This window comes from Macaca fascicularis, chromosome X (assembly GCF_037993035.2).
Source record: "Macaca fascicularis isolate 582-1 chromosome X, T2T-MFA8v1.1".
Lineage (NCBI taxonomy): Eukaryota > Metazoa > Chordata > Mammalia > Primates > Cercopithecidae > Macaca > Macaca fascicularis.
The window spans coordinates 53,219,946-53,247,397 of NC_088395.1; the positions used below are offsets into that span (position 1 = coordinate 53,219,946).

At 51.7% G+C, this 27,452-nt stretch overlaps 1 protein-coding gene across 13 annotated transcripts in view; it reads right to left on the minus strand.

The window, feature by feature from the left end:
- Nucleotides 1-29: 29 nt before the first annotated feature.
- IQSEC2 (IQ motif and Sec7 domain ArfGEF 2) overlaps nt 30-27,452 on the minus strand; it is a 90,660-nt gene continuing 63,237 nt past the window's right edge. For 8 of the 13 annotated variants that reach the window (XM_045384258.3, XM_045384257.3, XM_045384256.3 and 5 more), the window contains 13 exons: nt 23,384-23,645; nt 22,020-22,421; nt 17,776-18,671; nt 16,218-16,379; nt 15,609-15,731; nt 14,464-14,630; nt 10,510-10,649; nt 8,962-9,087; nt 6,346-6,445; nt 5,295-5,456; nt 3,477-3,650; nt 2,936-2,985; nt 30-2,337 (listed from right to left, as the gene is read on the minus strand). In XM_045384258.3, the coding sequence (XP_045240193.1) occupies nt 1,372-2,337; nt 2,936-2,985; nt 3,477-3,650; nt 5,295-5,456; nt 6,346-6,445; nt 8,962-9,087; nt 10,510-10,649; nt 14,464-14,630; nt 15,609-15,731; nt 16,218-16,379; nt 17,776-18,671; nt 22,020-22,421; nt 23,384-23,645 (3,730 nt within the window). In that variant the 3' untranslated portion in view covers nt 30-1,371. Of the gene's footprint in view, nt 2,338-2,935; nt 2,986-3,476; nt 3,651-5,294; nt 5,457-6,345; nt 6,446-8,961; nt 9,088-10,509; nt 10,650-14,463; nt 14,631-15,608; nt 15,732-16,217; nt 16,380-17,775; nt 18,672-22,019; nt 22,422-23,383; nt 23,646-25,659; nt 25,756-27,452 lie in introns of those variants that run through there. The other 5 variants (XM_065538564.2, XM_045384263.3, XM_074029829.1 and 2 more) reach the window with 2 other exon arrangements.

Here is a 27,452-nt window from a genome sequence, read left to right on the forward strand (position 1 = left end):
GCGCAGAAGTAGGAGGCAGAGGCAGGAGGTGAGCACAAGGTCTTTTATGAGGCATCAAATATACATTCTTATATACAAGGAGGAAAAAAGACAATGCCTGAACCCCAGCTCCTCTCCATACAGCCCCTTCCACTGTCACCCTCCCCCGCCCCCAAGCCCCAGTGGCCCTGGCCCTTCGTACAGCCAGGGTCCCTCTGTCTGTCTGTAACTGTAGCCCATGGTGGAGAGGGGAGAGGGAGACAGGAGCTGAGCGAGGAGCTGGATATGCGGGGCAAGAAGAGGAGCTGGGGCTTGTAAAAAATATATTTATAATAAATAAACAGGGCTGCAAAAGGGCTGGAGAGGCAGCGGAGATTCTGATGGACAGAAGGACTCAGGCATTCTGGCTCCCAACCCCAGCTCTGATGGCTTCAATCTCTGCCTCAGGAAGGACATCTTGGGCTCATGGTGGCCCTTTGGGAGCCTCTCTCCCCAGGGCTGATGCTGGGTGCCCTGCCCCAGCGCGGTGTGTGTGGGCGATATCTGTAAAGTGCATTGTCTTCAGTTGTAGGTGGGGTAGGTGTAAGGGAATGGGGGGGGGGCATGCAATATGGGTGAGGGAGGGCAGTGCCCTTCTCATCCCAGACCTGAGCCCCCCCAAAACCTGTCTGGACTTTGATCAGGATAAGAACGTTGCAGGGCGAGGCAAGTTCCTGAAGCCGAAGAGGTCTGGGCTGGGGCCTACTGGAGAAAGGGCATAGACTGGCTCGAGAGAGGAAGCACTGCCCCACGTGGGGCCAACATAAGCAGGGTCCCACCCACCGAGTGCATCGACAGTCCGTGTCCTCCAGCAGGCAAAAAGACACATGGAAGTGTGTGGCCAGGCCCTGAGGTCAGAGAGAGGGCCAAGCCAGCTGAGGTTTGACCACAACTCTACAGAGCACTCTCCTAGCCCCACACGGCCAGAGGAGCCCCGAGGAAGCCTTCACCTCGACAGCTTTGGACACCTGCCCTTCTCCGCCAGCCAGAGCTGACAGGGAGCTCACACAGGCCCAGAGGTCTGAGGCCACAGAGCTAGACCTCCAGGGAAAAGTGGGGAAGAAGAAGACAGGAGAAAGAGAACGAGGATCTCTGGAAGGCCCTCACCACTCCCCAGCGCTGGAGCACCCTGAGTCCAGGCTTCAAGTGGCAAGGATCCTCGAATCTGGAAGGAAACCCCATGGCAACTGCTGGGGGTGAGGGGACGGGTCCCAAGGCAGGGAGGACATGGGGAGGAGGACATTGCTATGTGTATATATATTTTTGAAAAAACCGAGGAAGCAAAGAGGGTGTAAGGTCCCTCTCCTGTGGTTCCCCAGACTTTCCTGTTCCCCAGCTCACTCTCTCCATTCATCAGACCACGGTGCTGATCCGGCTTGGCTTGGCCTTGGGGTTTGCACTGGGGGGGTTGGCTGTGCCAGGGGGCCCAGAGGCGTGCAGCGGGCCATGGGGGGAGGTGGGCGGAAGGGGTGAGTGCGGGGTGTGGGGGGAGGGTGGGGGAAGGGGTGGGTAGGAGGGGTGGGGCGGGATGGGTGAGTGCGGTGACAATGGTGACTGGGGGTGGTGGGGGTGGGAGTAGGAGCCCCCTGGTGGCCGGGATCCAGGGCCCCCAGCCGCGCCTGCTGCTGGCATCATCTGTGGGTGGTGGCTGAAGATGAAGTGCTTAGGGCCCTGTTTGTGGGCTGGAGGGTGCTGGGGAGCAGGACTGTACAGGGGCAGTGGGGATGTGGGCTGGTGCAGGGGGTGGCGGCCATGTGGAGCAAACTGAGGGTGTCCTCCAGCTCCCCGTCTGGGTGCCCTGCCTGGCCGGCCCAAGGTATAGTGTTGGGGCCCTGGGACTGGGCCATGGGCGTGGAAGTGGCGATGTGGCCCCACAGGTGGGGCTGAGGCGGGAGGCGGTGGAATGGAGCCTAGCTGGGGCAAGGGTGGGGGCTGCTGGGGAGGTGGGGGAAGAGAGGGCTGCTGGGGTGGGAGGTAGGGTGGCGGGGCAGGGCCTGGTCCTTGGCAATACTGGGCATGCAGGGCCTGGAGCTTGGACTGCCCATCAGGCAGCACCCCCAGGCCACCGTGGCTATGGCCGTGGTGATGGTGGTGGTGGTGGTGGTGCGTGGAAGAAGCAGATGAAGAGGAGGCAGAGGCCTGGCCTGTTGGCGGTGGTGGCATCTGGAAGGGCCCCTTGCCCCGCTTGCTTCCAAATAGGGAGCCCAGGAAGGATGAGGAGTTGGAGACGGGCCTCTGGCTCTTGTACTCCTCTGGCGGCGGGGGTGGGGGCGGAGGTGGCATCCTCTGGTGAGGGCGTGGACTGCTAATAACAGACCCCTGGAAGGGGGGAGGGGGGGAAGTCAGGCCAGGCTAGATGCCCTAAACCCCCAGCCCTAAATTCCACCCCTGTCCCTGAGGGCTGGAGCTGGGGAGATAGCGAACCCCAAGTTGTAATAAAAACCAAATCACAGTCCTGTACTCATATGTGGAGCTCCCCAGCTTGCAAAGCTCGGCTGTCACATCCACTATCTCATCTGAGCCTCAGCTGGGAGAGGAGAAATTAGCAGTACCTCCTCCTCATCCCCATTTTGCAGGCAGGGAAAAGGTTAGGCCCAGAGAGGCAGAGTGACTCGCCCAGGGTCAAAGAGCAGGACTTGGAGGTAAGAGCTTCTCGTGGCCCAACTCCAAGGGCATCCCTACTCGCCGTCGGCCCTGGGGTTGAGAGTGGGCACGGGAGAGTGGAAGACAGGCTGAGAGACAGGCAGAATGAGGACAGACAGAGTTGAGGACAGATGGAGAGAGTGGTTGGCTGGGAGAGGCAGCCGCACGGTTCTCAGCAGGGAAGGGGGGAGCAACAGGTCCCCTCCTCCTCTGGGTCTCCATGGCCGGGGCAGGGCTCATGCAGAGGACGAGTGGGGCAGGAGCTGGCACTTACTTCGATGGTGCTGTCCAGCGATCCCACGCTGTTACGCCGCCCCCGCTTCCCTGCACCCACAAGCAAGGAGCCCAGCGTCAGAGCAGCAACCCCCCCTCCCTACCCTGCTGGGCTCCAGAGCTGGGCACCAGGCCTGGGCCCCTCCCGGGGACAGACACCCCATTATCCCTTTCCCCCGTTGAAGAGGGGGAGGTGGGGAGGAGGAGAGGTGGAGAAGGAGGAGAGAGAGGAGGAAAAGATGGAGAAGGAGGAGTGGAGGTACAGGAGAGACAGAAGAGGGAGAAGAGGAGGAGAGGTGGAGCAGCAAGAGAGAGGCACCAAGACTGTGGCCCCACTTCACATGCCCTGGCCCAAACGCTGGGCTCCCCCTGCTCTGACCTGGCTCCCAGGCCCCCTGTGGCGCAGCGCCCAGGACTCTGGGTGAAGGCAGGGTGCGTGTGTGTGTGGCAGGTGGAGGGAAGGCTGGTGGCCAGTGACAGGAGGCAAAGAGGACACCTGGTCCCGTGTCTCCCCAGCCAGGGCAGGGGCCCAGAGGGCTTACCTGCATCAGAGAGGTCTCGCAGGGAACTGCTGAGTGCGCCCCGTTTGAGCCCATCGCCTGCCCCGTAAGTGTCCTCCAGGCTACTGCGGGCCATCGTCCCATTCACTGAGTCCTTGGCCCCTCCAGGCTGTGAGGCGTTAGGCCGCATCATACCTTTCTGCTTCTCCAGCTCCGCTGGGTGGCAGTCGGGGAGACAGGGAGCAAAGGTCAGGAACAGGAGTGAGAGCCCATCTGACTGACCCTAGCCCTCCGTCCTCCTTCCTCCTCCCTCCTCCCTCCCTCTGTCCCCAGGCTTCCTGTTTTGCCCCTTGGACGACCAGCCCTTGTCTCCCCCAAAACTGCAGCTCCATCACCGAAGTACCCTTAGTGCCCAGCTCCCGTCTTGCACCCTCCCTTCCTGCTCAGCCTTCCCTTCATCCCTCTTGGTGCCTGCTCTCCCTGTTCCATTTCCCTTCCCTTCACTCTTATGACTTCTCCCCTCCCATGCCCTCTTGCAGTCAGGTCTCTCAAAGCACCCCTGCCCTTCAAAAAAGAGCTTCATGGCAGATGGTTCACAGTAAGGACGGGAAGGCCCTTCTAGCCTATGGCAAAGGGCAATCTTTCCAGAGTTCAGTCAGTTCTCAGATACCTTGCTCCAGAGCAGAGGGGCTCCTGGAAGGGCAGGAGCAGGAAACTGACAGGAATCAAATCCTCTATTAAGTGCCAGGCAGTATGCTGGGTGCTACACATACTTGATCTCTCTCAATCCTCACAACAGTTCTGAGGTCAGTATTAGCATCCACATTGTGCAGAGGAGGAAACTGAGAATCCGAGAAGTCTTAGAGCTTGCCCAGGGTCATACAGCTGGAAATGGCGGAGCCGACATTCTGGAAGCAGGTCTGCCTGATTCCAGAGCTTGGGTGCTTCCGGCCTCCTTACAGCCCCACCTCCCCACAGAGCTCACAGAAACATGTGTCTACTGGCCTCCCCTCGTCTTGGGCTGCTAATCCCTCTCTCGGGATTTTCCCAGGGTCTCAAAGGATCTGGTGAACTGAAACTTCTATCCCTGCCTCGCTGAGGAGTAGAGTGGCCCTGGAGCTGTGAAGGCCTCACCAAGGAGCTGTCCGCCGCCTCGTCTCTCTTTTTCTGTCTGCCTGCCTCTTTCTCCTTAACACCATGTTACTTAACTGTGACTGCTTAGCCTGGAGAAGAGAAAACTTGGAGGGCATCGGGAGGAATGAGATGTAATCACTATTTTCCATTATATATATATGATCAAAATGACTTGGTGTGGCCCCTGGAGAGGATAGGCCACTGGGACTCAGCTCAGGAATTGATATGTGGGCAGACGAGGAGAGAGAGTGGGACAGGGAATACAGACTTTTTGAATGCCTAAGATGTGTTGGGACATTTCGGCTACCTTGTCTCATTTCATCTCCTTGACTCCGTGAAGGAGACTTCATTACCCCAAATTCGTGTAGGAAGAAACTGGGGCTAGGCGGGTTAGGCAATTAGCTCCAGTTCACCCAGATAACGAATAGCATACCTGGGACCTAAAACTACAGTCCTACCTCTAATACTCTGATTCTTCTCCCTGATACCTTTCACTAGAAGGAATAGTTGGCTCATAATTAGAGTTTGGGATAATAATGGGGCTGGGAGGTGATGAGCCCCTTGTCACTGAAGGTATTCAAGCAGAGGCTGAAGAATTCTTGAAATGAGCATGGGAAGGTTGGACAAGCTAACCCTCAACTCTGAGATTCTCAGAGGATAGGATTCTTGGTTTCTGCAGGGTACTGTTTCAGGAGATGGGGGAGGAGACGTGGCTGGGCTACTCACACTCCACACGGTATTTCTCCATCTCCTGCACCTCCGCAATGGATTCGCGCAGGTCGGACGTAAAGCGCAGCCGGTCCTGGAGGCTGGGGGCATTGAAGATGATGAGGACTTTTCGCTCCCCACCAGGTACTGCAGACAGCAACTTGATCCCAAACTGGTAATCTGTGGAGAAAGGGGAGACTGGGCACCTCTGTTGGGATTGGTGGAGGTGGCTCATACCTAAAATAATTTTTCTTTTCTGTACTTTTTTTCCTGAGATAACATCTCTCTGTCACCCAGGCTGGAGTACACTGGTGTCATTATGGCTCACTGCGGCCTTGAACTCCTGGGCTCAAGTGATCCTTCTGCCTCAAGCCTCCTGAGTAGCTGGGACCATGGGCACGCACCATATGTGCAGATAATTTTTTTATTTTCAGCAGAGATGGGGTCTTACTATATTGCCCAGGTTGGTCTCGAATTCCTGGGCTCAAGCAATCCTCCTGCCTTGGCCTCCCAAAGTGCTGGGATTACAGGTGTGAGCCGCCATACCTAGCCCATGAAATAATTTTTCTGCTGTCTAACTCTGATCATGCCTCTTCTCCATTTGAGCATATTTAGCAGCTCCCCTGTGCCCCAAAGCCCTCAAACTCCTGGTAGCTGTGGCCCCCTTACTTCCTGTACTGCAGCATGTAAAGGCATACAACTCTGCACTGCTGTCTTGAAACTCTTTCCTTCTCACCTCTACCTCAACTCACATTGCTACTGCTGCCCAGAGTACCATGAAACAAAGCTCCTCCTGGTTCATCCTTCAGAGCACAGCGTGATCACCATCTCTTTGGCCCACCAGAGAACACATGCACTGGGGTTCTCTGCAAGACTATGAGCTAACCAGGGGCTAGACCCGAGTCATACTCCACCCTGGCCTGCCCCTCATCCTGGGACCAAGTAGGTGCTTCGGAGACCCTTAGCCTGGTTGTAAGGGACTCCAAAAACTGGAGCTGGTAGAGATGACGGGTGAGCATGGGGGCCATGACATAGACTCTTGGGAGCTGGGATCCAAGAAGGGACTCACATGAATTCTGGAAGAGCTGCATGTGCATTTCCACGAGGGGGAAAGACTGACGGAAACTGTACGTCACCAAGATCTTCTTCTTCTGGAAAATTTTGGTGACCTTTGGCAGGGGTGGGAAAAAGACAAGAGGCAGCGTTTTGGGTGGGGAATTTCCACGTGGCACCTATTTCTGGTAACCACCCTCCCCTCCCACCCCATTAACAGACATACACACACAAATACACATGCCCACAAGCTGGGGAGAATGGAAGCTTGAGGGACAGAATGGGAGACATGGAAGAAAACGCAAGTTCCTGATGTAATGACCACGCACCACAGACATTTACCACATTTCCAGGAACTAACTGAATCCTGCTCCCTCCAGGAAGCCTGCTCCAACATCCCACAGAGATTTGTAAACCCCTTTTCTGAGCTCCAGAATGATGATTCAGTACCTTTCCCTTGTCAGGCGCTATGCTAGTCCTCTGAGTGTGTGATCACCCCCTGCTGGACTGGAAGGCAGGAGTCTGGTTGTCGGGTTCTGTCAGCGGGCCTCACCAGAGCCTGCACTTAATGGCAATCTCTGCTGAACCCATGTAGAGAGTTAACAAGTCTTCCTCTCAACAACCCAACGTCTTTGTCGAGTACTTGGGCACTCTGGACTCAACTAACACAGGTTGCAAACACCTCAGGCGGTCTGCAAGTGGCTCATAAAAGGAAATGTTTTGATTTCAGGATGGCATGATGACGCAAAGCACTTTTTTAGGTCCTTTGGGCTGTGAGCTCCCTGAGAACAGGGACTAATTCTGATTCATCCTGGCATACCCAGTGCCTGGCATACAGCTGGACGCACACCAGTTTCAGTACCTGAGGGATGTCTACACATTGACTGTGTGGGCCAGGTACTCCTTGGGGTAAGGCAGATTCCACATATGACCTCTTATTTCATTTCATCCTCATAACAACCCTGTGAGGTAGGGGTTAGCTCCATTTCACAGAGGAGGAAACTAAGGCTCAGAGGGAGCATGAAAATACTTCCGCTAAAGCAGCAATCCTCAACTGGGGGTGATATTGCCCCCAGAGGACATGGAGCAATATCTGGAGACATTTTTGGTCGAAGGGTTGCTACTAGCACCTAATAGGTAGAGACCAGGGTGCTGCTAAACATCCTACAGCGCACAGGACAGTCCCTGCAAAGAATTATCCAGCCTCAAATATCAACAGTGATGAGACTGAGAAACCCTGCTCTAAAGGAGAGACCACCGTGGGAACAGGATCACTGTCCTCCAAACCCTGGCGAGTTGTCTTGGAGCAGAAGGACAACACTTGTTCTTTGTGATGCCAAAGGTTAAGTGCAGATGGTTGGAAGAAACCCACAGGGAGACAGATTCTAGCAGTCAGAGCTGCCTAACAAGGCAACTGGCTGCCTTAGAGGAAGGCGGCTTTCTGTCCCCACAGTCATACATCCAGTGGGCCATCTAGGAAGCTGGACTCTGAAAGTCCCTTCCAACCAGCAAAGTCCTAAGAGTCCCATCCCTAAAAGACAAACATCTCTATTTGTAATGAGCTCAGTTTTAAGAATCACTTCAAGCATCTTTTTTTTTTTTTTTTCTTTTTTTTAGACAGAGTTTCACTTGTCGCCCAGGCTGGAGTGCAACGGAGAGATCTCAGCTCACTGCAACTTCCGCCTCCTGGGTTCAAGCGATTCTCCTGCCTCAGCCTCCCCAGTGGCTGGGACTACAGGCACGAACCACTATGCCCAGCTAATTTTTTATATTTTTAGTAGAGACGAGGTTTCTCCATGTTGGCCAGGCTGGTCTCGAACTCCTGACCTCAGGTGATCCACCCGCCTCGGCCTCCTAAAGCGTTGGGATTACAGGCATGAGCCACCGTGCCTGGCCCAAGCATCTTTTTCAAATTTTGTTTTTATTATTTGTGTATTTATTTATTTATTTATTTAATTTTTTGAGACAGGATCTGGCTCTGTTGCCCAGGTTGGAATGCAGTGGTACAATCACAGCACACTGCAACCTCTGCCTCCCGGGCTCAAGTGATCCTCCTGACTCAGCCTCCCAAGTAGCTGGGACTACACACAACAGGTACACACCACCATGCCTGGCTAATTTTCGTATTTTTTGTGGAGACAGGGTTTCGACATGTTGCCCAAGCTGGTCTCAAAACTCCTGGGCTCAAGTGATTCAAACTGCCTTGGCCTCCCAAAGCTCTGGGACTGTAGGCGTGAGCCATGGTGCCCGGCCCACTACAAGCATCTTGATTACTGAAGATTTCTAGACTGACCTGGGGGTCACAGGTTCACCCCTCTTCACACAACCCTATGGGCTACTGAGGTGGACAAGGGTATTTCCTACCACTTCCCAGGTTGTAAGTCTGTCATCCCTTTGGTCCTCATATATTCTGTCCCTGTGCGTCTGTTACTATCTCCAAATGAATCTGTGAGGAAAAGGAGGGGCAGAGAAGGCCTGGGCCTTGCCTGAGACCATGCGGATGGCATGGCAGAACACCTCGCCTGCGACACTCCACACACCACACCACACACCAACATCAACATGGCTCACACCAGACTCAGGTGTCAACCTCACTATCCCCCTTCCATCTCCTCCCCCACAGTGCTCATACCACAAGGAGATCATTGAAGAGGAAGACCTCTCGCTGATGCAACCCTAGCCTCTGGGGGCGGTTTGGATCTGGCACCTCGTAGAGCTGGCAGCAGCAAACCAGTCGACGGTGAGGGAGAGACAGGACCTAGACAGGCATGGAGAAACAGGTGTCAGCAAGGCCAGCCCGCAGCTTCAGGCCTCCTGGCACCTTAAGTTTCAACCGCAAAAAAGTTTACCTCTCATACACGTGTATCACTCTGACACAATGGGTATCAGCGACTAAGGCCTAAACTTTTCTTCTACCTTGCCTTTGTCCCTCTGTCTGGAATATCTTTCTTGTCCAGCTCTGCATGGTCATATTTCAACTCCCCTTCAAATTTCCATCCCAGCCAGGCATGATGGCTCACGCCTGTAATCCCAGCACTTTGGGAGGCCAAGGTGAGCGGATCACCTGAGGTCAGGGGTTCGAGACCAGCCTGGCCAACATGATGAAACCCCGTCTCTACTAAAAACACAAAAATTAGCTGGGTATGATGGTTGGCGCCTGCGATCCCAGATACTCAGTAGGCTGAGGCAGGAGAATCGTTTGAACCCAGGTGGTGGAGGTTGCAATGAGCCAAGATCATGCCACTGCACTCCTGCCTGAGTGACAGAGTGAAACTCCATCTCAAAAAAAAAAAAAAAATTCAATCCCCAAATTATCTCTTCCAAGAAGCCTTCCCTGATTTCTCCAGGCTGAAAACGGCCTCTTTCTCCTTTCTCCTCTCCTAAACTGGACCATAAGGCAGAAGTATTATATGTGTCTTTGTCTCACACCCCAACTGGTCTGTGAGTGCCCCCAAGGACAGAGACCACGGTCTGATTCATATATATGAATGCCCAGCACCAACTCTGGTGCCCAGTGAAATGCTGGGCTCAGTGGAAAGGCATCCACAAATGTTTGTTGGCTAAAGCCTGTTCTTTTTTTTTTTTTTTTTTCTTTTTTTCAGATGGAGCCTTGCTCTGTCACCCAGGCTGGAGTGCGTTGGCACGATCTCAGCTCACTGCAACCTCCACCTCCTGGGATCAAGCGATTCTCCTGCCTCAGCCTCCTGAGTAACTGGAACTCCAGGCACGCACCACGACGCCTGGCTAATTTTTATATTTTTAGTACAGACAGGTTTTGCGATGATAGCCAGGCTGGTCTGGAACTCCTGACCTGAGGTGATCCGCCCACCTCGGCCTCCCAAAGTGCTGGGATTACAGGCACAAGCCATTGCACCTGGCCTAAAGTGTGTTCTTGCTTTGGTTTTCTGATAACCATTAGCTTGGCCCTTCACTTAGGATGGACAGGCAAAGCCAGAGGCGAAAACGATGTTAATATTTATACAGTACCCACTATGGGCCTTGGAATGTGCTCGATGCATTCACTCTGCATCACAGCCTTCTGAGGAATGCATTATCACCCACTCCGTATTGCAGGTAAAGGGCACCTGGGGCTCAGGGAGGTGCAGTGACTCAGGAGGTGCACTTAGTGGCAGAGGCAGACCTGAACCCTGGCCCCTCTGCAGCCTTCCAAGGCACTTACTGGTTTCTTTCCAACAATCATGCGCTCCACAGCCTGCACCTGGGACACATGGTCATCGTTGGTCCGCAGTTCACGCCCCTGGATGCGCTGGTAGATGCCCACCAGGAGGTCTCGGGGGATGTCTTCACCATTGTCAACCCCTGGGGGAGGGAGCAACACAGGGATATGTCACATAATTATGGGCACTGGGTGGTAGGGATGCTCCACAACTCCCACACCCAGGCACGGGCCATGACAGTCAGGACTGAGGGTCAGTGGGTATCCTCAGCCCCTTAGCCAGGATTGGGGCAGGGAGGATGTCCTTCAACACAACAGCCAGTTGCTGTCTTCCCCGGGGTGGGGAATTTTCTCTCAACAACTCAGAATACACTGTAATTAAAACAATCAGATACTATTGTTTGCCTTTCTAATTAGCAAAAATACTTTTAAATGAAATCCAGTGCTAGGAAGAGTGCAGGGAAGTGGGCATATATGGTAACATAACTCTTTTGGAAGGTAATTTGGCAAGAATCTAAATGTTTGTACACAGTGATTCTTCTTCTAGGAATCTACCTTAAGGAACTACTCAGAAATATGTGCAAGATGTATGTGCAAGAATGCTAGTGCAGGCCGGGCATGGTGGCTCATACCTGTAATCCCAGCACTTTGGGAGGCCGAGGCGGGCAGATCATGAGGTCAGGAGATCAAGACCATCCTGGCCAACATTGTGAAACCTCATCTCTGCTAAAAATACAAAAAATTAGCCAGGCGTGGCAGCGTGTGCCTGTAGTCCCAGTTATTCGGGAGGCTGAGGCAGAATTGCTTGAACCCTGGAGGCAGAGGCTGTAGTGAGCCAAGATCGGGCCACTGCACTCCAGCCTGAGCAACAAGATTGAGACTCTGTCTAAAAAAAAAAAAAAAAGAAAAAAAAAGATTGCTAGGACAGGCGTAGTGTAATCCCAGCACTTTGGGAGGCTGAGGCAGGTGGATCGCTCGAGCCCAGGAATTCGAGAGCCAACCTGGGCAACATGGCAAAATCCCATCTCTACAAAAAATACAAAAATTAGCTGGGTGTGGTGGCACACACCCGTGGTCCCAGCTACTTGGGAGGCTGAAGTGGGATACTAGCTTGAGCCTGGGAGGAGGAGGTTGCAGTCAACCATGATTGCACCACTGCACTCCAGCCTGGGCAACAGAGCAAGACCCTGTCTCAAAATAAATAAATAAATAAAAAGAATACTCACCAAGTGTTACTTATGGGGACAATTTGAAACAACCTAAATTTTAACAATAGAGGAACAGTCAAGTAAAGGATAGTATATCCATTTAATAAAATAGTGCACAGCTATTAAAAACTTGACATTTACAAAAACATTTTGATAGCTTGAGAAAATTACAGTAGCAAATTATGTGAAAAGAGTAAGACAAATTGCATGTATGGTATGATCTGAACTATATAAAAAGTTACATATGCATGGGGGAAAAGATTAGAACGCACCAAAACATTAACTATGATTGCCTCTAGGGGGCAAATTTTGGGTGATAAAAAGAAATGTTCTAATTTTCTGAATCTTCCAACATTTCTCAAACAAGTATGTATTACCTTCATTTATTTGCTTCTTTATTTAATAATTAGAGGGGAGGCCGGGCGCGGTGGCTCAAGCCTGTAATCCCAGCACTTTGGGAGGCCGAGACGGGCAGATCACGAGGTCAGGAGATCGAGACCATCCTGGCTAACACAGTGAAACCCCGTCTCTACTAAAAAACACAAAAAACTAGCTGGGCGAGGTGGTGGGTGCCTGTGGTCCCAGCTACTCAGGAGGCTGAGGCAGGAGAATGGCGTAAACCCAGGAGGCGGAGCTTGCAGTGAGCTGAGATCCGGCCACTGCACTCCAGCCTGGGCGACAGAGCGAGCCTCTGTCTCAAAAAAAAAAAAAATGAAATAAAATAAAATAATAATAATAATAATTAGAGGGGAAAAGATACACACACACACACACACAGACATATTGAGAGACAGAGGGAAAAAGAATGGATGAATGAATGATGGCAAAATTATAGGAGACAACTCCAAATGGCCTCTGATCTAACTCCCTCCTCCCATCTTCACCATCCTTCTCCATTTCTGATTGCTGAGTGAAACCTACTCACTCTTCTCTCTAAATCCTCTGCTAGAGAAAATGTTTTCTGGGCAGGACGTGGAGGCTCACACCTGTAATTCCAGCACTTTGGGAGGCCGAGTTGAGGCAAGGAGTTTGAGACCAGCCTGGGCAACATAGCAAGACCCCGTCTCTACAAAAAATTTAAAAATTAGTTGGGCATGGTGGCCCGCGCCTATATTCCCAGCTACTCAGGAGGCTGAGGTGGGAGGATCGCTTGAGCCCAGTTCAAGGCTGTAGTGAGCTCTGCTAGCACCACAGCACTCCAGCCTGGGTGAGAGAGTGAGACCCTGTCTCTGAAAATAAAAAACAAAAAAACAGAAAACAAAAAGGAGAAAATGTTTTCTTCCTTGGAAATGCCACATCTCCTCCTTGGACAGGTGCTAAAGGAACATTCTATATCACACTGACTTTCTTACCAGAGCAGCCACAGCTGCACAAACCCAATGGGCAGCCAATTTGTCTTGTTTTCAGTTTGCTTTTTTTCTTTGACTCTATTTCCCTCTTTCTTTTCTGCTTAAATAATCTTAACATCTGTACCATTTTTAGTAGGCTGCTCTTTGGTGATAGGGAGGGCTCGACATCAGTAGAATAAGCAAAAAGAGCAAGGTGACACCTTTCATCTGGCATTCAAGGCCCTCATATATTAGTTCCATATATTGGAACCTCATATATTGGGACCTTCCCAACTCATCAATGACCTCATCTCAATTGTTCTTCTTTTTTTTTTCTGAAGACAGAGTCTTGCTCTGTCACTCAGGCTGGAGTGCAGTGGTGCAATCTTAGCTCACTGCAACCTCTGCCTCCCGGGTTCAAGTAATTCTCCTACCTCAGCCTCCTGAGTGGCTGGGATTACAGGCATGCACCAACATGCCTGCTAATTTTTGTATTTTTAGTAGCGATGGGGTTTCCTCATGTTGGCCAGGCTGGTCTGGAACTCCTGGCCTCATGTGATCCACCTGCCTCAGCCTCACAAAGTGCTGGGATTACAGGCGTGAGCGACCGTACCCAGCCCTCAGTTGTTCCCTAAAGAAAATAAATGTTCCTGCCTCTGCGTCTTTGGTATTCTCACTGGTAGGTAAGCCCTCCTCTATCTCTATTGTGTCACCTTCTCCATGCCTTCAAGACCCACCTTAAAATAAAAATACTGCCTCCTCCGGGAAGCTAGCTAGAGGTGGGCTCTTCCTCCTTTGAGCTCTGACTGCACTTTTGGCCTCTCTGATGTCACTGTTCACTTTCTGTCTTATGTTAGTTATCTGGGTGCTACAAGTCAGCCTCTCCCACACACGGGGAGCTCTCTCAGAACAGGGAGTATGGCAGATTCCTCTCCATTGTCCTTGGCACCCATCATGGGGCTTGGCACACACTAAGTGCTAAGTGTTGACTGGCTGGCTGGTTGTTTGGTCGAGTGATAAATGAACGCATGAATAGAGGAAAAGATACGCAAAATAATTAAATGAGTCCTCATGGGCATAAATAAGAGAGGGAAAGAGGGAGTGGGGAAAAGAGAAGTGAATGACTGAATGAATGAATCAGAATAAAGCCTTGTAAGAGTCAGGACTTTAATCTATCATGTTCACTGCTTGAACCCCAGGACCTAGAAACCTGGTGCACAGCAGAAGCTCAGTACAATGGGCAAATGACGATTTGAGTGAATTAATAAGTGAATATCCTGGGAACATCCAGCTAGGGCAGAAAGTGACAGCATCACAAATTAATTTCCAAGGAACAGATGGCATCTCCTGCATCCTTCCCCACCTTAACCCCCACTTTCCCTTCCCAGGCGAAGGGCAGGAAAGGCTGATAAGGAAGTCACCTCTCAGGTTCTTGATGAAGTCATCTAGTTTCATCTTTCGTTCAGCCTTGACGCTGGGACTGTACATGTCGGTATTGAGGAGGATGATGGCAAAAGCAAGGATGAAGATGGTGTCTGGGTTCCGGAACTGGCGCACAAGGGCTGGGTTACAGACACAGTACCGCTGGCTGCAGGGCAGGAGGGGTCAAAGCCAGACTCAGGAAGCAGCCATCTCTGCCTACCCACCACCCACCCAGTCTGATACCAGCAACCCTTTCCTGCAAGAAATACTTTCTTGATCTCTGGGTCTGTCCTCTTCAGAGCTTCCCCTAGACCAGCATGTAAAAATTACAATCGCTACCTTTTACAGAGCTCTTCCAGGGGATTTATATACATTGTTTCATGTAATCCTATCATAATCCTGCAAGGTAGCTATTGGCAGTCCCATTTTAAAGATGAAGCGACTGAGACTCAAAGTGACAAGGTAACTTGCCCAAGGTAACAGAGCTGGTAAATGGTGAAGCCAGGATGAAAACCCAGATATTTCTAACTGCAAAGCAAATCCTTCCCCCATTGTGGGAAACAAGTTCTCAGCAACTCCTGTTTCTCTTCTAAATACCCTAAAGTGGCAGAGCCAGGATTTAGATCCCGGCCTACCTGATCTCCAAAGCATTTATAGTAGAGTAAAATGGTTAAGGGCATGGATGGATCATGGACTTAGACACATACAAGTTCAAATCCTGGTTCTACCACTTATTCACTGTATGACCCTGGGCAAGTTACTTAACCTCTCTAAACTTCTGATTTCTCCTCTATAAAATGGGAATAATAATAGAAGTGCCTACTTTATGGGGTGGTTGTGATTATTCGGTGAAATAATCATGTAAAGTGCTCAGCTCAGCACCTGATACCTAATAAGTGCTCCGTGAATGTTAGCTGTTATTGCTGATGTTGTTGTCACTTATCGAATGCCCATGTCCCAGAGGCTGAGCTAGATACTTTACATGCACTACCTCTGATCCTCACAATTGCCTTGCAAGATAGGATTTATCATTTCTGTTTTATGGTGAAGAGAGTATGAGGCTCAGAGAAGCGACTTGTAAACACATACTACGTCGATGCCCACAGGAGGGAGGGGCAGCTTCACAAGTGGGAGACAGGCACACCTGAAGGCTTCGATGAGTCGCTCCACTTTCTGGGCCTCACCCTGAACCCGGATATGGGACTGGAACTTCCGGAGTGCATCATCCAGATCCATTGAGGAGAAGTCCATCTCATCCACCACACAGCTAAGGAGCAAAGAAGGGGGTGTGGTGCTTTCAATTCCTCTGCAGAAAACCTCTGACCCACCTGGACCTGCTCAAATGGACCAACACCCCCACTGATACACTCCCAAATTCAGGACCCATGGCCCGAGCAAGTACACATGAGGACAGAATGTTTGAAATCAAATCCATCTCAGAAAATTGAGGCAAGGCATGTGGTCACTAAAGGCCCTTTCCATCGAGCCACTCATTTCAGAGACGGGAAAACTGAGGCCCAAAACAGGCCACAGGATGAGCACGTCTTGCCCAGGGCCACATAGAAGACTTTAGGAATAGAGCCAAACAAGATCAGACCCCTTTGGGGCAGAAGGGTACGGGGGCAGGAAGGTCTATTCATCCTGTTTTGAAAAGCTTATTTGAGCTAAAGGGACACAGGCTGCCCCCTTCCTCCCTCTTGCTGTCCTTTTCCAGGAATCCCTGGCCCAGCCTGCCCCATCCTGGGGTCCTCACTCCAACACGTCTCTGTTGAACTGCTTCTGCCGGTTCCCTAGGAATTCCCCTATCATCTGCCGGCTGAGGCCTTTCCGCTCCAGGATGAAGTGAGCCACTCCCACCGGTGTGTCTGACAGGAAGCCCCGCTCGATCAGATACTGGATACCCTTCTCTGGCTTCCTGCAGAAAGAGGGGAGGTAGATGAGATGACTGTCCTCCTGGAACTGTGCTCTCTGTCTCATTTGTTGAACTCATTTTGGGCCCAACTAAGTCCGGCCTCAGAGGACCAACGAAGTCAAATACATAATTTGATCTAATCCCATCATGGCTCAAATGAGAAAACTGAGGCCTAGAGAGAAGAAGCCACTTGCCCATTTCGAGGAGCTTCAAAATCCCAAGGTATCTTGAACCCAACATTCCCCCTTCACTGGAGCTACACCACAATAGAAAGAAAATCAGTATCTAGTGAGAGCCCGCTCTACGCCAGGAGCTCTGACCTTCCCAGCAAGAACCAAGGAGCAAGGTTGAGCACCTTCCCTGTGAGTCACAGACCCACAGAGTAGGGAAGAAGTGAAGAGGTTACTTTGTTCCATATCCCACATCCCACACAGGCAGGTCTCACCAACTTCCTCTGAGTGTTTCTATAGACAAGGCGCTCCCTAGATTTCCAGGGAGCTGGGCCAAAATCTGGGTCACAGTTATCCCATATTCAGAACCCCAGAACCTTAGGACCCCACAAGGTTAAAATTTAGAAGGGACTGGTGCCATAGGAGTCTCAGATCCGTCACTTCCCAGTTGTATGACTTTGGACAATTCCTTTTACTTCTCCAAGCCTTGGTTCCTTATCTACAAAACAGGAACACTACTGCCTGCCTTGCTGAGTTATTGTAAGAATGAAATATAGGTGGCAGTGTTTAATAAGCTATAAAGATGTAAGGCATTCAAGTAATGGCTTATATTACATTTAATGTTTTCTAATTACATCTCATGTTTTCCAATTATGTTCTAATCAAATGTCACACTCCCACCTCACTCCTAAACACCTGACAGAAGACCAGGCACCTAGGAAGAGCTTAGTCACAGTCACTGAAGGGTCTAGCACACCACCCTGCCCCCAACATCTCTCACATACACATTCTGCTAGTGGTAGGTGGAAAAATAGAAGCCCAGGGGAGGAATGCACCTTGCCCAGGGCTATGCAGCGAGTCTGGCCAAAGGCCCACTCGGGGGCCAGATCTCCTGTTTCCCAGGCTAGGGCTCTTTCTACACCATATCACCTCCCCTCTAAAAAGGGAAGGTGGGGAGGACAAGTTTCAGAATCCATTTAGTGGGGTCATCTCACCCAAGATCGCACAGTCAGCCAGAGGCAGTACTAGGACTGCCCAGGTGTGTTAAGGGACTCTCTACTCTTTCACCCTGTTGCCAATCCTCTTCCCTGAATGTCTGGGGAGAAATACCGTTCCACAAAATGAAAGGATGGCAGAACCGGGATCACTGCGTGGAGTTCTGTCCCAGGAACCCAAGTACCCGTGGCAGGGTAGGAAAGGGCGAGCAGGCTAGAACGGGCAGCACGCACTTGTTGAAAAGGTTGAGGCCGATTCGGTAGTGCCGCCTCTGGACCACATCATTGTTGAAAGCTGGCGAGTCCCAGCTGTGCCTTGTCTCCCGCTGGTAAGTCTGCTTGCACAGGCCGGTGGCCGGAGGCTCCCTTAGACTGTCCCGAGAAGAGGAGCCGGAGCTGCAGTTGATGGTCTCATTGGAATTGCTGGAGCTCTCGAGGCTCTCATTATCTCCACCATCAGAGTTCTCGCCTGCTGCCTCGCACTTCCCCAACCTCCGACCCCCAGCCACACCACTGGGCCCAGTGCCACTGTTGGGGGCTGGTGGCAGGGGCCCTGGTGGGGCTGGGGCTGGGCCCTCAGGGGCTGGGTAGTGGCGGTGTGGGATCGGGGCCCTGCCTGGTGGCCCCTTGTGCTTCAGGGTCCCATGGGGGCTGCAGCCATCAGCCTCATACACCAGCTGGCGGTGGACAGAGCCGCGATCTGAGCGGTCACTCAGGTCCACGGAGCTGTCACTAGGAGGCTCAATGGTAAGCAGGGGAAGGTGGGCGGCCCGCAGCCGGAAATCCCGGCACTCCAAGCACCCGGGACCCCTGCGAGTGCCTTCCTCACGGCTACCGTCTTCCCGGGTTCCTGATGGCACTGGTGGAGGAACTGGCGGGAGAGGGGCTGGCGCCCAGAACTCGGGCCGGCCCTGGGGTGGGGGTTCTGTGCTGGGCAGTCGCTCAGGGGATTGTTGGGGAACTGTGTCATCCAGGTAGAGGGGAAGGTCACTGAAGGATGTGGCCGAGCTGTCCTCTTGCTGTTCCTTTGACTCCCGCTTCTCCAGCTGGGCTGAACCTGGCTCCTCAGACATGGGCCCTGACGGGTGGCAGTTCAGGGCTTCGTCGATGGATTCAGCCAGAGACTTTACCTGTGCAGGCGGGGGAGGAGAGGAGGGAAAGGGAGAGAAAAGAAAGAAAGATAAAGGGAAGAATGGTGGAAGGTGGGAATGAGGGAGGGGGGTAAGGGAAAAGGGGGAGTCTTCCTGGTAGGTCAGCAAGGAGGGTGGATTCCCCTCCCCCAGCCCTGACAAACTCCCTGTGGTCTATAAAATGACTCCCAGGGAACCATTGTGAGCTCACAGGAGCTGGGACTAATGCCCACGAGTTCCCCCACTCAGCTCATACCCCAATACCTCCTTTGTGTCCATTTAGACTCAAGCCAAATGTTACCTCCTCCCTGATTCAAGCCACATTCTTGCCTCTGCCATCCCCGAGGGTAAACCAAAATCCCAGCTTCCTCTGTGGGAATTCTCTTAGGAAATCCATAACATTTGACCTTGAGCGTCTGGACCACAGCTGGTAATGCTCTTTCCCTGTGGTATCCAGACTCTAAACTGACCGCTCATGATCCCTGCCTCCTGGTATTCACACCCTAGGGTACCACATTGTACCAGAGTTAGTCTGTGTGACAAACAGCATATGGCAGAAGTGAATGTATGTCACTTCTGAAATTAGGTTTTAAAAGACTGCAGAGGCTGGGCATGGTGGCTCATGCCTGTAATCCCAGCACTTTGGGAGGCCAAGATGGGAGGATCCCTTGAGCCCAGGAGTTCAAGAAAAGCCTGGGCAACATGGCGAGACTCTACCTCTACAAAAAATAAAAACATTAGCTGGGTGTGGTGGTACACACCTGTAGTCCCAGTTACTCAGGAGAGTGAGGCAGGAGGATCACTTGAGCCCAGGAGTTTGAGACTGCAGTGAGTTACGATCACGCCACTGCACTCCAGCCTGGCAACACAGCAAGATCCTGTCTCTAAAATTTTTATTTGTTTTTTTGAGACAGAGTCTCGCTCTTGCCCAGGGTGGAGTGCAGTGGCACGATCTCAGCTCACTGCAACCTCCAACTCCCAGGTTCAAGCGATTTTCCTCCCTCAGCCTCCCCAGTAGCAGGGATTACAGGCGCGCACCACCATGTTTGGCTAATTTTTATATTTTTAGTAGAGACGGGGTTTCGCCATGATGGACAGGCTGGTCTCAAACCCCTGACCTCAGGCGATCCGCCTGCCTTGGCCTCCCGAAGTGCTGAGATTACAGGTGTGAGCTACTATGCCCGGCCAAAAAAAAATTTTTTTAATTTAAAAAAAAAAGACTGCAAAAAAATTTTTTTTAATTTACAAAATTAAAAAAAAAATTTAAATGACTGCAGCTTCCATCTTGAGCACTCTTGGTCGCTTGTCACTTGGACTCTTTCTCTCAGACCCCCCAACCTGGGGAAAGCCCATCACGAACAGTCCTATAGAGAGGCCCACAGGGTGAGGCATTGAATCCTCCTGCCAACAGCCAAGTGAGTGAGCTTGAAAGCAGACTGCCAGCCCCAGTCTAGTCTTCAGATATTGCAGGCTCTCCCTACAGCTTGACTGCAACCTCATGAAAGGCCCTGAACCAAAACCACTCAGCCATGCCATTCCCAGCTTCCTGGCCCCCAGAAACTGTATGAGATAATAAATGTTTATGGTTTAGGCTCAGTCTCTTGGGTCAGTTTTAAGCTACCAAATTTGGGGGTAATTTGTTACACAGCTAACAGATAACGGATATACTTCCCCATCAGACTTCAATAGCACTCAGAGCTGGGATCAGACCTGGTTCCCAGACTGATCTCCTATTCCCCATTCCTCCCTTGAGGGATGGATCCAGGCCTGGTTTCTCTTTCTAGCTCAGCTCAACACATTGCTTGACACAGAAGAGATGTTCAATTAAATCTTTGTGGTATGAATGAACAGATAAATGATATAGATCTTCCCTTCAATATTCCTGTCCTTCCCTCCACCTCTTCACCAGGTCCAAGGAGGCATGCCCAGGCTGATGGCAAGGCCAGATCATAGAGGTTAGAGCAGAGTGACTTTTTCGCTTATAAAGCTTCATCCATTCATTCAACAATCTCTACCAAGTACCTTCTTGGTTTTAGGAAGAAAACTAACATGTACTTAGCAGCTACTATGTACTAGGCGTTTTCATATATATTACCTGTACAGTTGCACTGAGTCTTCCAAATAGCTCTAAAAGGGTTTTCTCTCCATTTTATTTTCTCTCCATTTTATTGATCATGTTTCAGTGTGGTTAAACAGTTTGCAGTTTGCCAAGGCCACACAGTTGGGAAATGGCAGAACTGGGATTCACACCTGGGCAAGTATGTTGACACACCCCAACCCTAGAACGATCTCCCACTACCTTTACTGCGTTACAATCCCACCCCTCCAAGCTTTTGCTGATGCAACGCCTATGTAAGCAACACCCTTCCAAGTATTTCTAACTTGCTAAATCTTTTCTGTCTGGCAAGGCCCATCTCCAATGCTGTTTTCTCAAGTGGGTTTTCTGTGGTTCTCCCAGAAGAAAGTTTCCTCCCCTTCCTCTGGGTTCCCAAGGTACCATACATTGTACTATATAGCCTTTCTCATGGCTCAGAGCACACTCTACTTCAGGAGACAGTAATGCACACATGTCTGCCATTTCCTACTGCACTGGGATCCTTGAGGACAAGGACCAATCTCAGTCTCCTCCTCTATTAAATGGGAATAATAATCCCTGTCTCACAGGTCTGGTGTGAGGCATACACAGCACTGGCACACAGTAGGAGCTCATTACCTGTGAGTTAAGCTTTATTTTATAGTAGATCAAGTTCCAAGTAGTGAGAACTTTTTTCTTATTTGTTCTATACACCCATATATATTTTTTCCCACAAGAAGGGAACAGCATGGAACACCCATATTTGTAACTTGCTTGTTTTAACAATGTAATTTCTGGCTGGGCGCAGTGACTCACGCCTGTAATCTCAGCACTTTGGGAGGTCGAGGCAGGTGGATCACCTGAAGTCACGAGTTTGAGACCAGCCTGGCCAACATGGTGAAACCCTGTCTCTACTAAAATACAAAATGAGCTGGGCGTGGTGGCACATGCCTGCAATCCCAGCTACTCCGGAAAGTGAGGCAGGAGAATCACTTGAACCCAGGAGGCGGAGGTTACAGTGAGCCAGGATCGTGCCATTGCACTCCAGTCTGGGTGTCAAGAGCGAAACTCTGTCTCAAAAAAAAAAAAAAAAAGTAATTTCTATCTTGCCAGTTCTTTCTCATTATTCTCACAGTCCCAACTCAAATGGTAGCTATTTGCTGTTATTAAACGCCTGTCACGCAACTTCTTTCAGTTTGCAATCTAGGTAAAAAGTAGCAGGAGTAGCCAGAGCATGGGGATGGAGAAGAAAGGCCCTTTTCAGGGATCCTGACCTGTTTGGAGAAGGAGTCCTCTAGTTCTGTGATGTCATTAGAAAACTCCCCAGATGTGGTGACGGAGCTTCCACCACCATCGATGCCCCCACCACAGGAGCCCCCATATGGGAGCCCCCGTTCAAGCCGGTGGCTCCGGGCACCAGCCATGGCACCCTCGTCCAGCGAGGCAGGCTTGCCCTCGAAGTACGCGGGGTTCTGTGCCTTCTCATACTCCTCAAAGGAGAACTGCATCCGCATGTTGGAAAGGATGATGCGGCGGGACATGCGGCTCTCTGAGGCTGAGCTGCGTAGCCGCTCAAAGTTCTTGTTCATGCGGTACTGGCGGAAGGCTGTCTGGATGGTCCTGGCAGCTCTGCGGCTCAGGAAGGAGCCCCCATACTTCCTCTCCAGCATTTCCACCTGGCAGAGAAGGGTCGAGGGGAACAAGGTCAGAAAGTCATGGCAGCCTCATCTCCCTAGGCACTAAACCACACCACCCCCACTGGAGTCACCGCTGACTGCTTACAGCCACCAAAAGCGCCAGGCTAGGTGCTCAGTGTTGTCTCCTCACTTGAATTTCAGATAACACTGGTCAAATGGGATTGGATTATGTTTTGTTTTCTTATTTGCAAGAAGAATATATTGATCATTTGAAAACAGGAAACAAACAGAGAAGCCGATAAAAAGAAAGCAAGGTAAAAATACATGGAGAGCAAGAAGGAAAGAAAGGAGGAAGAGAGAGAATGAGAAAGGAGAAAGAGAGAGGGAGAGAGAAAGGAAGAGAAGGAAGGAAGGGGAGGAGGGAGGAGGAAAGGGAAGGAGGGAGGGAGGGAGGGAGGGAGGGAGGGAGGAAGGAAGGAAGGAAGGAAGGAAGGAAGGAAGGAAGGAAGGAAGGAAGGAAGGAAGGAGGGAAGGAATTACCTCCATTCCAAACACCTAACTAGAATATGTCCTTTGGTTTAGGGTATATGTTTTCGTATATGTCCTTCCAGTTTTTTCCTATATGTAGTATTTTGTTTTCCCTCCACCTTTTTTTTAGCTAAATAATCTATTGTATGGCACTCTTCTGAAAAGGTCAACTGATATGTGTGCTTCCCGTTAGACTGAGTTTTTTGGGGACCAGATCCAGGACTCATTCATCTTTACATCTCCAAGACCTGGGCAGGGAGCTCAGTAAATGTTTCTTGAGTGAATATAAGCCTCAGTGGATGGGTGGTGAATGAGTGCATCCCCAGTGGGGTGAAGGGTCCTGGGCCAGTCTTCTCCAATTCCAGCCTCATTATCCCTCCCTGATTCCACCCCTAAGAGCCACATCCCAAACCCTCCCCTGGCGCTCTCTTGCATCCCGACTCCCATTCCCAACCAGACTGCCTCTTCTGCACCTTCTTGTCCTGCAGGTCTGTGGAGAGTTCATAGCTGTCCGATAGGGCCTTGGAGCGCTTTATCTCCTCCTCCTCCTGCTTCCTCAGGGCGACACTGGCTGGCTGGAGGCGTGCCCGTTGAGCCCAGGGAAGGCCCACTCCAGCAGGGGGGCCCCCCATGTGGCTGCTGGAGGGGGGCAGCTGGCTCAGCCGGTAGGGGGGTTGGCTCCCAGGACTATCAACCGCTGTGCTCAGGTCACTGCCTGGGGCATCACCCTCCACACTGTGGGGATGAGATAAGATGAGCCAGGATGTTGGGACAGGAGAGGGGCCTACTGGGCCAGACTGAGAGTGGGTGAGCCAGATCCCTGCCCCCCATCCCATCCACCCCAGCTTCCTCACAGATATAGGGACCCAACACTTACAGGCCAGGGTGAGTCCTAGCTCTTGGACTGTCTCCCCACTCCCACCCAAGTCCCTTCCCTTCCAGCCCCCTTGCCTTCACAGCAAGATCCTCTTAGACTCCTTTCTCTCAAGGATCTGTTTGGTCCCGTCCTCCTCACCCCTCACAGCCTTCTCCCGGAGACCACTCCCCTCCCAGTCTTGTCTCTTCATGCCCTTTTTTCTGTCCCCTCACAGCTCCACCCCTCCCCACAGACCTCTTCCCCTTACAGCTCCATCCCCTCCTGGCCTTGTCCCCAACACAGTGTGCTGTGATTTCCCTCCCAGTCCGAGTCCCAGCACCACCCCAGATTAGCTCCTTCGAAGCGCCACCCCCTCCCAGCCCTGTCCCAGCTGTGTGAGGCCCACCCCTGCACCCTGCCCACCCAGACTCTCCCCTCACCTGCCCAGCCCTGCCCCCTGCAGCCTGGCCCCTGCCCCCTGGTGCCTGAACTCCAGGCCAGGCCAAGCCAGTTCCCAGGGTTCCCTGGCTGCGAGGGCAGGGCCAGCAGCAGGGCAGGGCGAGCAGCGACAGTGGGAGGTGCCTCCCATCCAGCATCCTCACAGGTAAAGAGCAGCCCTGCGGGGCAGCTTCCTTTTTCTCCTCATGGCCTCCTCTGCTCAGCTGGGGGAAGGGGGCAGGGGGGTCTCCACGCGTGGCAGGAGCTGGGCCCCGGGATTGCCCGCCCTGGTTTCCCAGAGCTGTTGTTCCACCAGAACTGCTCCCATGGTGCCATGGCAACCAGGCTGCCAGGGAACCCAGGTGGCGACAGAGCCCAGGCGCCTTGAGCCGAGCCTGCATGGTGAAGAGCTACAGAGGTGGGGAAGACAGGGAAGGAGTCGGGCGGGAAGGAACACGAAGGTGAGGCATGGAGGAGGCTGTGGGGGGAATAGGTGTGGCTGGGACCCAGAGAATGGTCTCATTATGGGGGGCACAAGGTTGGAGGCTCTTGGCTGGTAAACAGGCAAAGGGGTCCTCCCCAGCCCCTATTTGGCAGAGGGGAAGGCAAAGGGCAGAAATGGGCTGGGGTGGGTACTGGGGGGGACCCTACCAGTGCAGGAGCTTGAGCTGCAACAGGCCTGCCAGCCTCGCAGCAGAGCGCTTTGCACTGGGGGCTGGATGTGGCGTGAAGGCTGCGCCCACGAGGCCCGGTCGCGGGCTGCAGCACCCTGGAGCTCGGCTCCGCCCTGGGGGGAGCTCCCACCCATTGCTCACCCTCCACCCCAAATTCTCTTCCCTCCGGGGCCTGGGACGGTGGCCCTGACATCACCGCCGCTCCAGGGTTCAGCCCCAGCTCAGCCCACTGCCAGAACTGCAGGATCATGCCCACTAATCTCTCAAACCTCCCCTCCCAGCACACGGCTCAAGCCCAGTTTTGATCAACTGTCTCCTGTATGCATGAACCATCATCTATAACTTCCACTGCTCAGAAGAGATAGCCCAAGTCCCTTATTCTGGCATTTGAGGCTTCTCCAAGATACAACAGCTACTATTTATAGACCATTTAGTACATTTAGGTACCATTGTTACCACTTCACACTGAATAACCTGTTTACTCTTCAAGACAACCATATGAGATAGGTACTGTAATTTATCTTCATTTTACACGTAAAGAAACTGAGGCCCAGAGAGGTTAAGTAACATATCTATGGTCACACAGCCACTAATGATAGAGCCCGGATTCAAATCCAGGCAGTCTGACTCCAGAGCCCACACTCTTAAACATTAAGCCATACTTCAGGGTTGGCTGCCAGCCCCCTACTCCATCCACCTGTCATTCCAGCCTGGCCCAGATCCTGCTTTTCCCAAATGCTCCACTGCTTTCTATCTCCAAAACTGCTCATACAGTACCTACCACTTGAAATGCAATCCCCATCGTCTCCGCCATCTGCAATCTGAGAAATTCCCCCACATCCTAGTTCCGTCAAGATTCAGGTCATATGCCACCACTAAGAAGCCCTCCTGAATCCCGCCTCCAGCCAGAAATTATTGCTGATCCTGTTCAGAGCTCCCACACACAGCACATGTCTGTCCTGCTTTTTATGGCACAGGTTAGCTTTGGCAAAGCGTGACAGCTATTTGTGTTCATGACTCCCAGAATCCCAGCTCAGGAAGAGAGTTTGATAATCTCCCAGCTAACACAGAGCACACGGCCTGGAACACAGTAGGTGCTCAATAAAAGCTGCCGTCCAGAGGGAGTCAATGAATGTGCTCAGGAGGCTGCTCTAAGAAATACTTTCTCCTGAACTTTTACCATAGCCTCCAATCTCCTCTTCCAACCCATTCTTCACCCTGTGGCCAGTAACAGCTTTCAAAAGTACAAATCTGGGCCAGGCGTGGTGGCTCACTCCTATAATCCCAGCACTTTGGGAGGCTGAGGCGAGCATGAGGCCAGGAGTTCAAAACCAACCTGGGCAACATGGCGAAAACCCGTCTCTACTGAAAATACACAAATTAGCCGGGCGTGGTGGTGGGAGCCTGTAATCTCCTGCTGAGGCAGAAGAATCGCTTGAATCCAGGAGGCAGAGGTTGCAGTGAGCCAAGATCGCGCCACTGCACTCCAGCCTGGGAGACAGAGCAAGACTCTGTCTTAAAAAAACAAACAAACAAAAAACAAACAAACAAAAAAAACCCAACAACCACCAAAAGTACAAATCTAGGCCAGGCACCATAGCTCATGCCTGTAATCCCAGCACTTTGGGAGGCCAAGGCACGTGGATCACCTGAGGTCAGGAGTTCAAGACCAGCCTGGCCAACATGATGAAACCACATCTCTACTAAAACTACAAAAATTAACTGAGCATGGTGGGCCTGTAATCCTAGCTACTTGGGAGGCTGAGGCAGGAGAATCACTTGAACCCAGGAGACGGAGGTTACAGTGAGCTGACATCGCACCACTGCACTCCAGCCTGGGAGATACAGTGACACTGTCTCCAAAAAACAAAAAAAGTACAAATCTAGTTGGGCACAGTGGCTCACACTTGTAATCCCAGCTACTCCAGAGGCTGACATGGAAGGATCACTTAAGGCCAGGAGTTGAAGACCAGCCTGGGCAACATGGCAAAACCTCATCTCTACCAAAAATACGAAAAAATTATTCGGGTGTGGTGGCGGGCCCCTGTAGTCCCAGCTACTCAGGAGGCTGAGGCACAAGAATCGCTTGAACCCGGGAGGTGGAGGTTGCAGTTAGCCAAGATTGTGCCACTGCACTCCAGCCTGAGTGACAGAGCGACACTCCATCTCAAAAAAATAAAAGAAAAAGAAAAAATTAGCCAGGCGTGGTGGCACGTGCCTTTGGTCCTAGCTACTAGGGAGGCTGAGGCAGAAAAATCGCTTGAGCCCAGGAGGTCAAGGCTGCAGTAAGCCGTGATGGTGCCACTTCACTCCAGCCTGGGCAACAGAGTGAAACCCTGTCTCAAAAACAAAAACAAAAACAAAAAAAAACCATACTAACCTAAATTCTCTCACTAAAACCCTTCCACAGTGCCAGATAACTCACTCAACAAACAACAACTGAGCACCTTCTGTATGCCAGGCACAGTGCTGGGTGCTGGAAATATACTAGTGAGCAAAATGCACAAGAACATTCTCAGGGAGGTGATGTTCTAGCGAGGGAATGGGTGTGGCTGTGACCCAGAGAATGGTCTC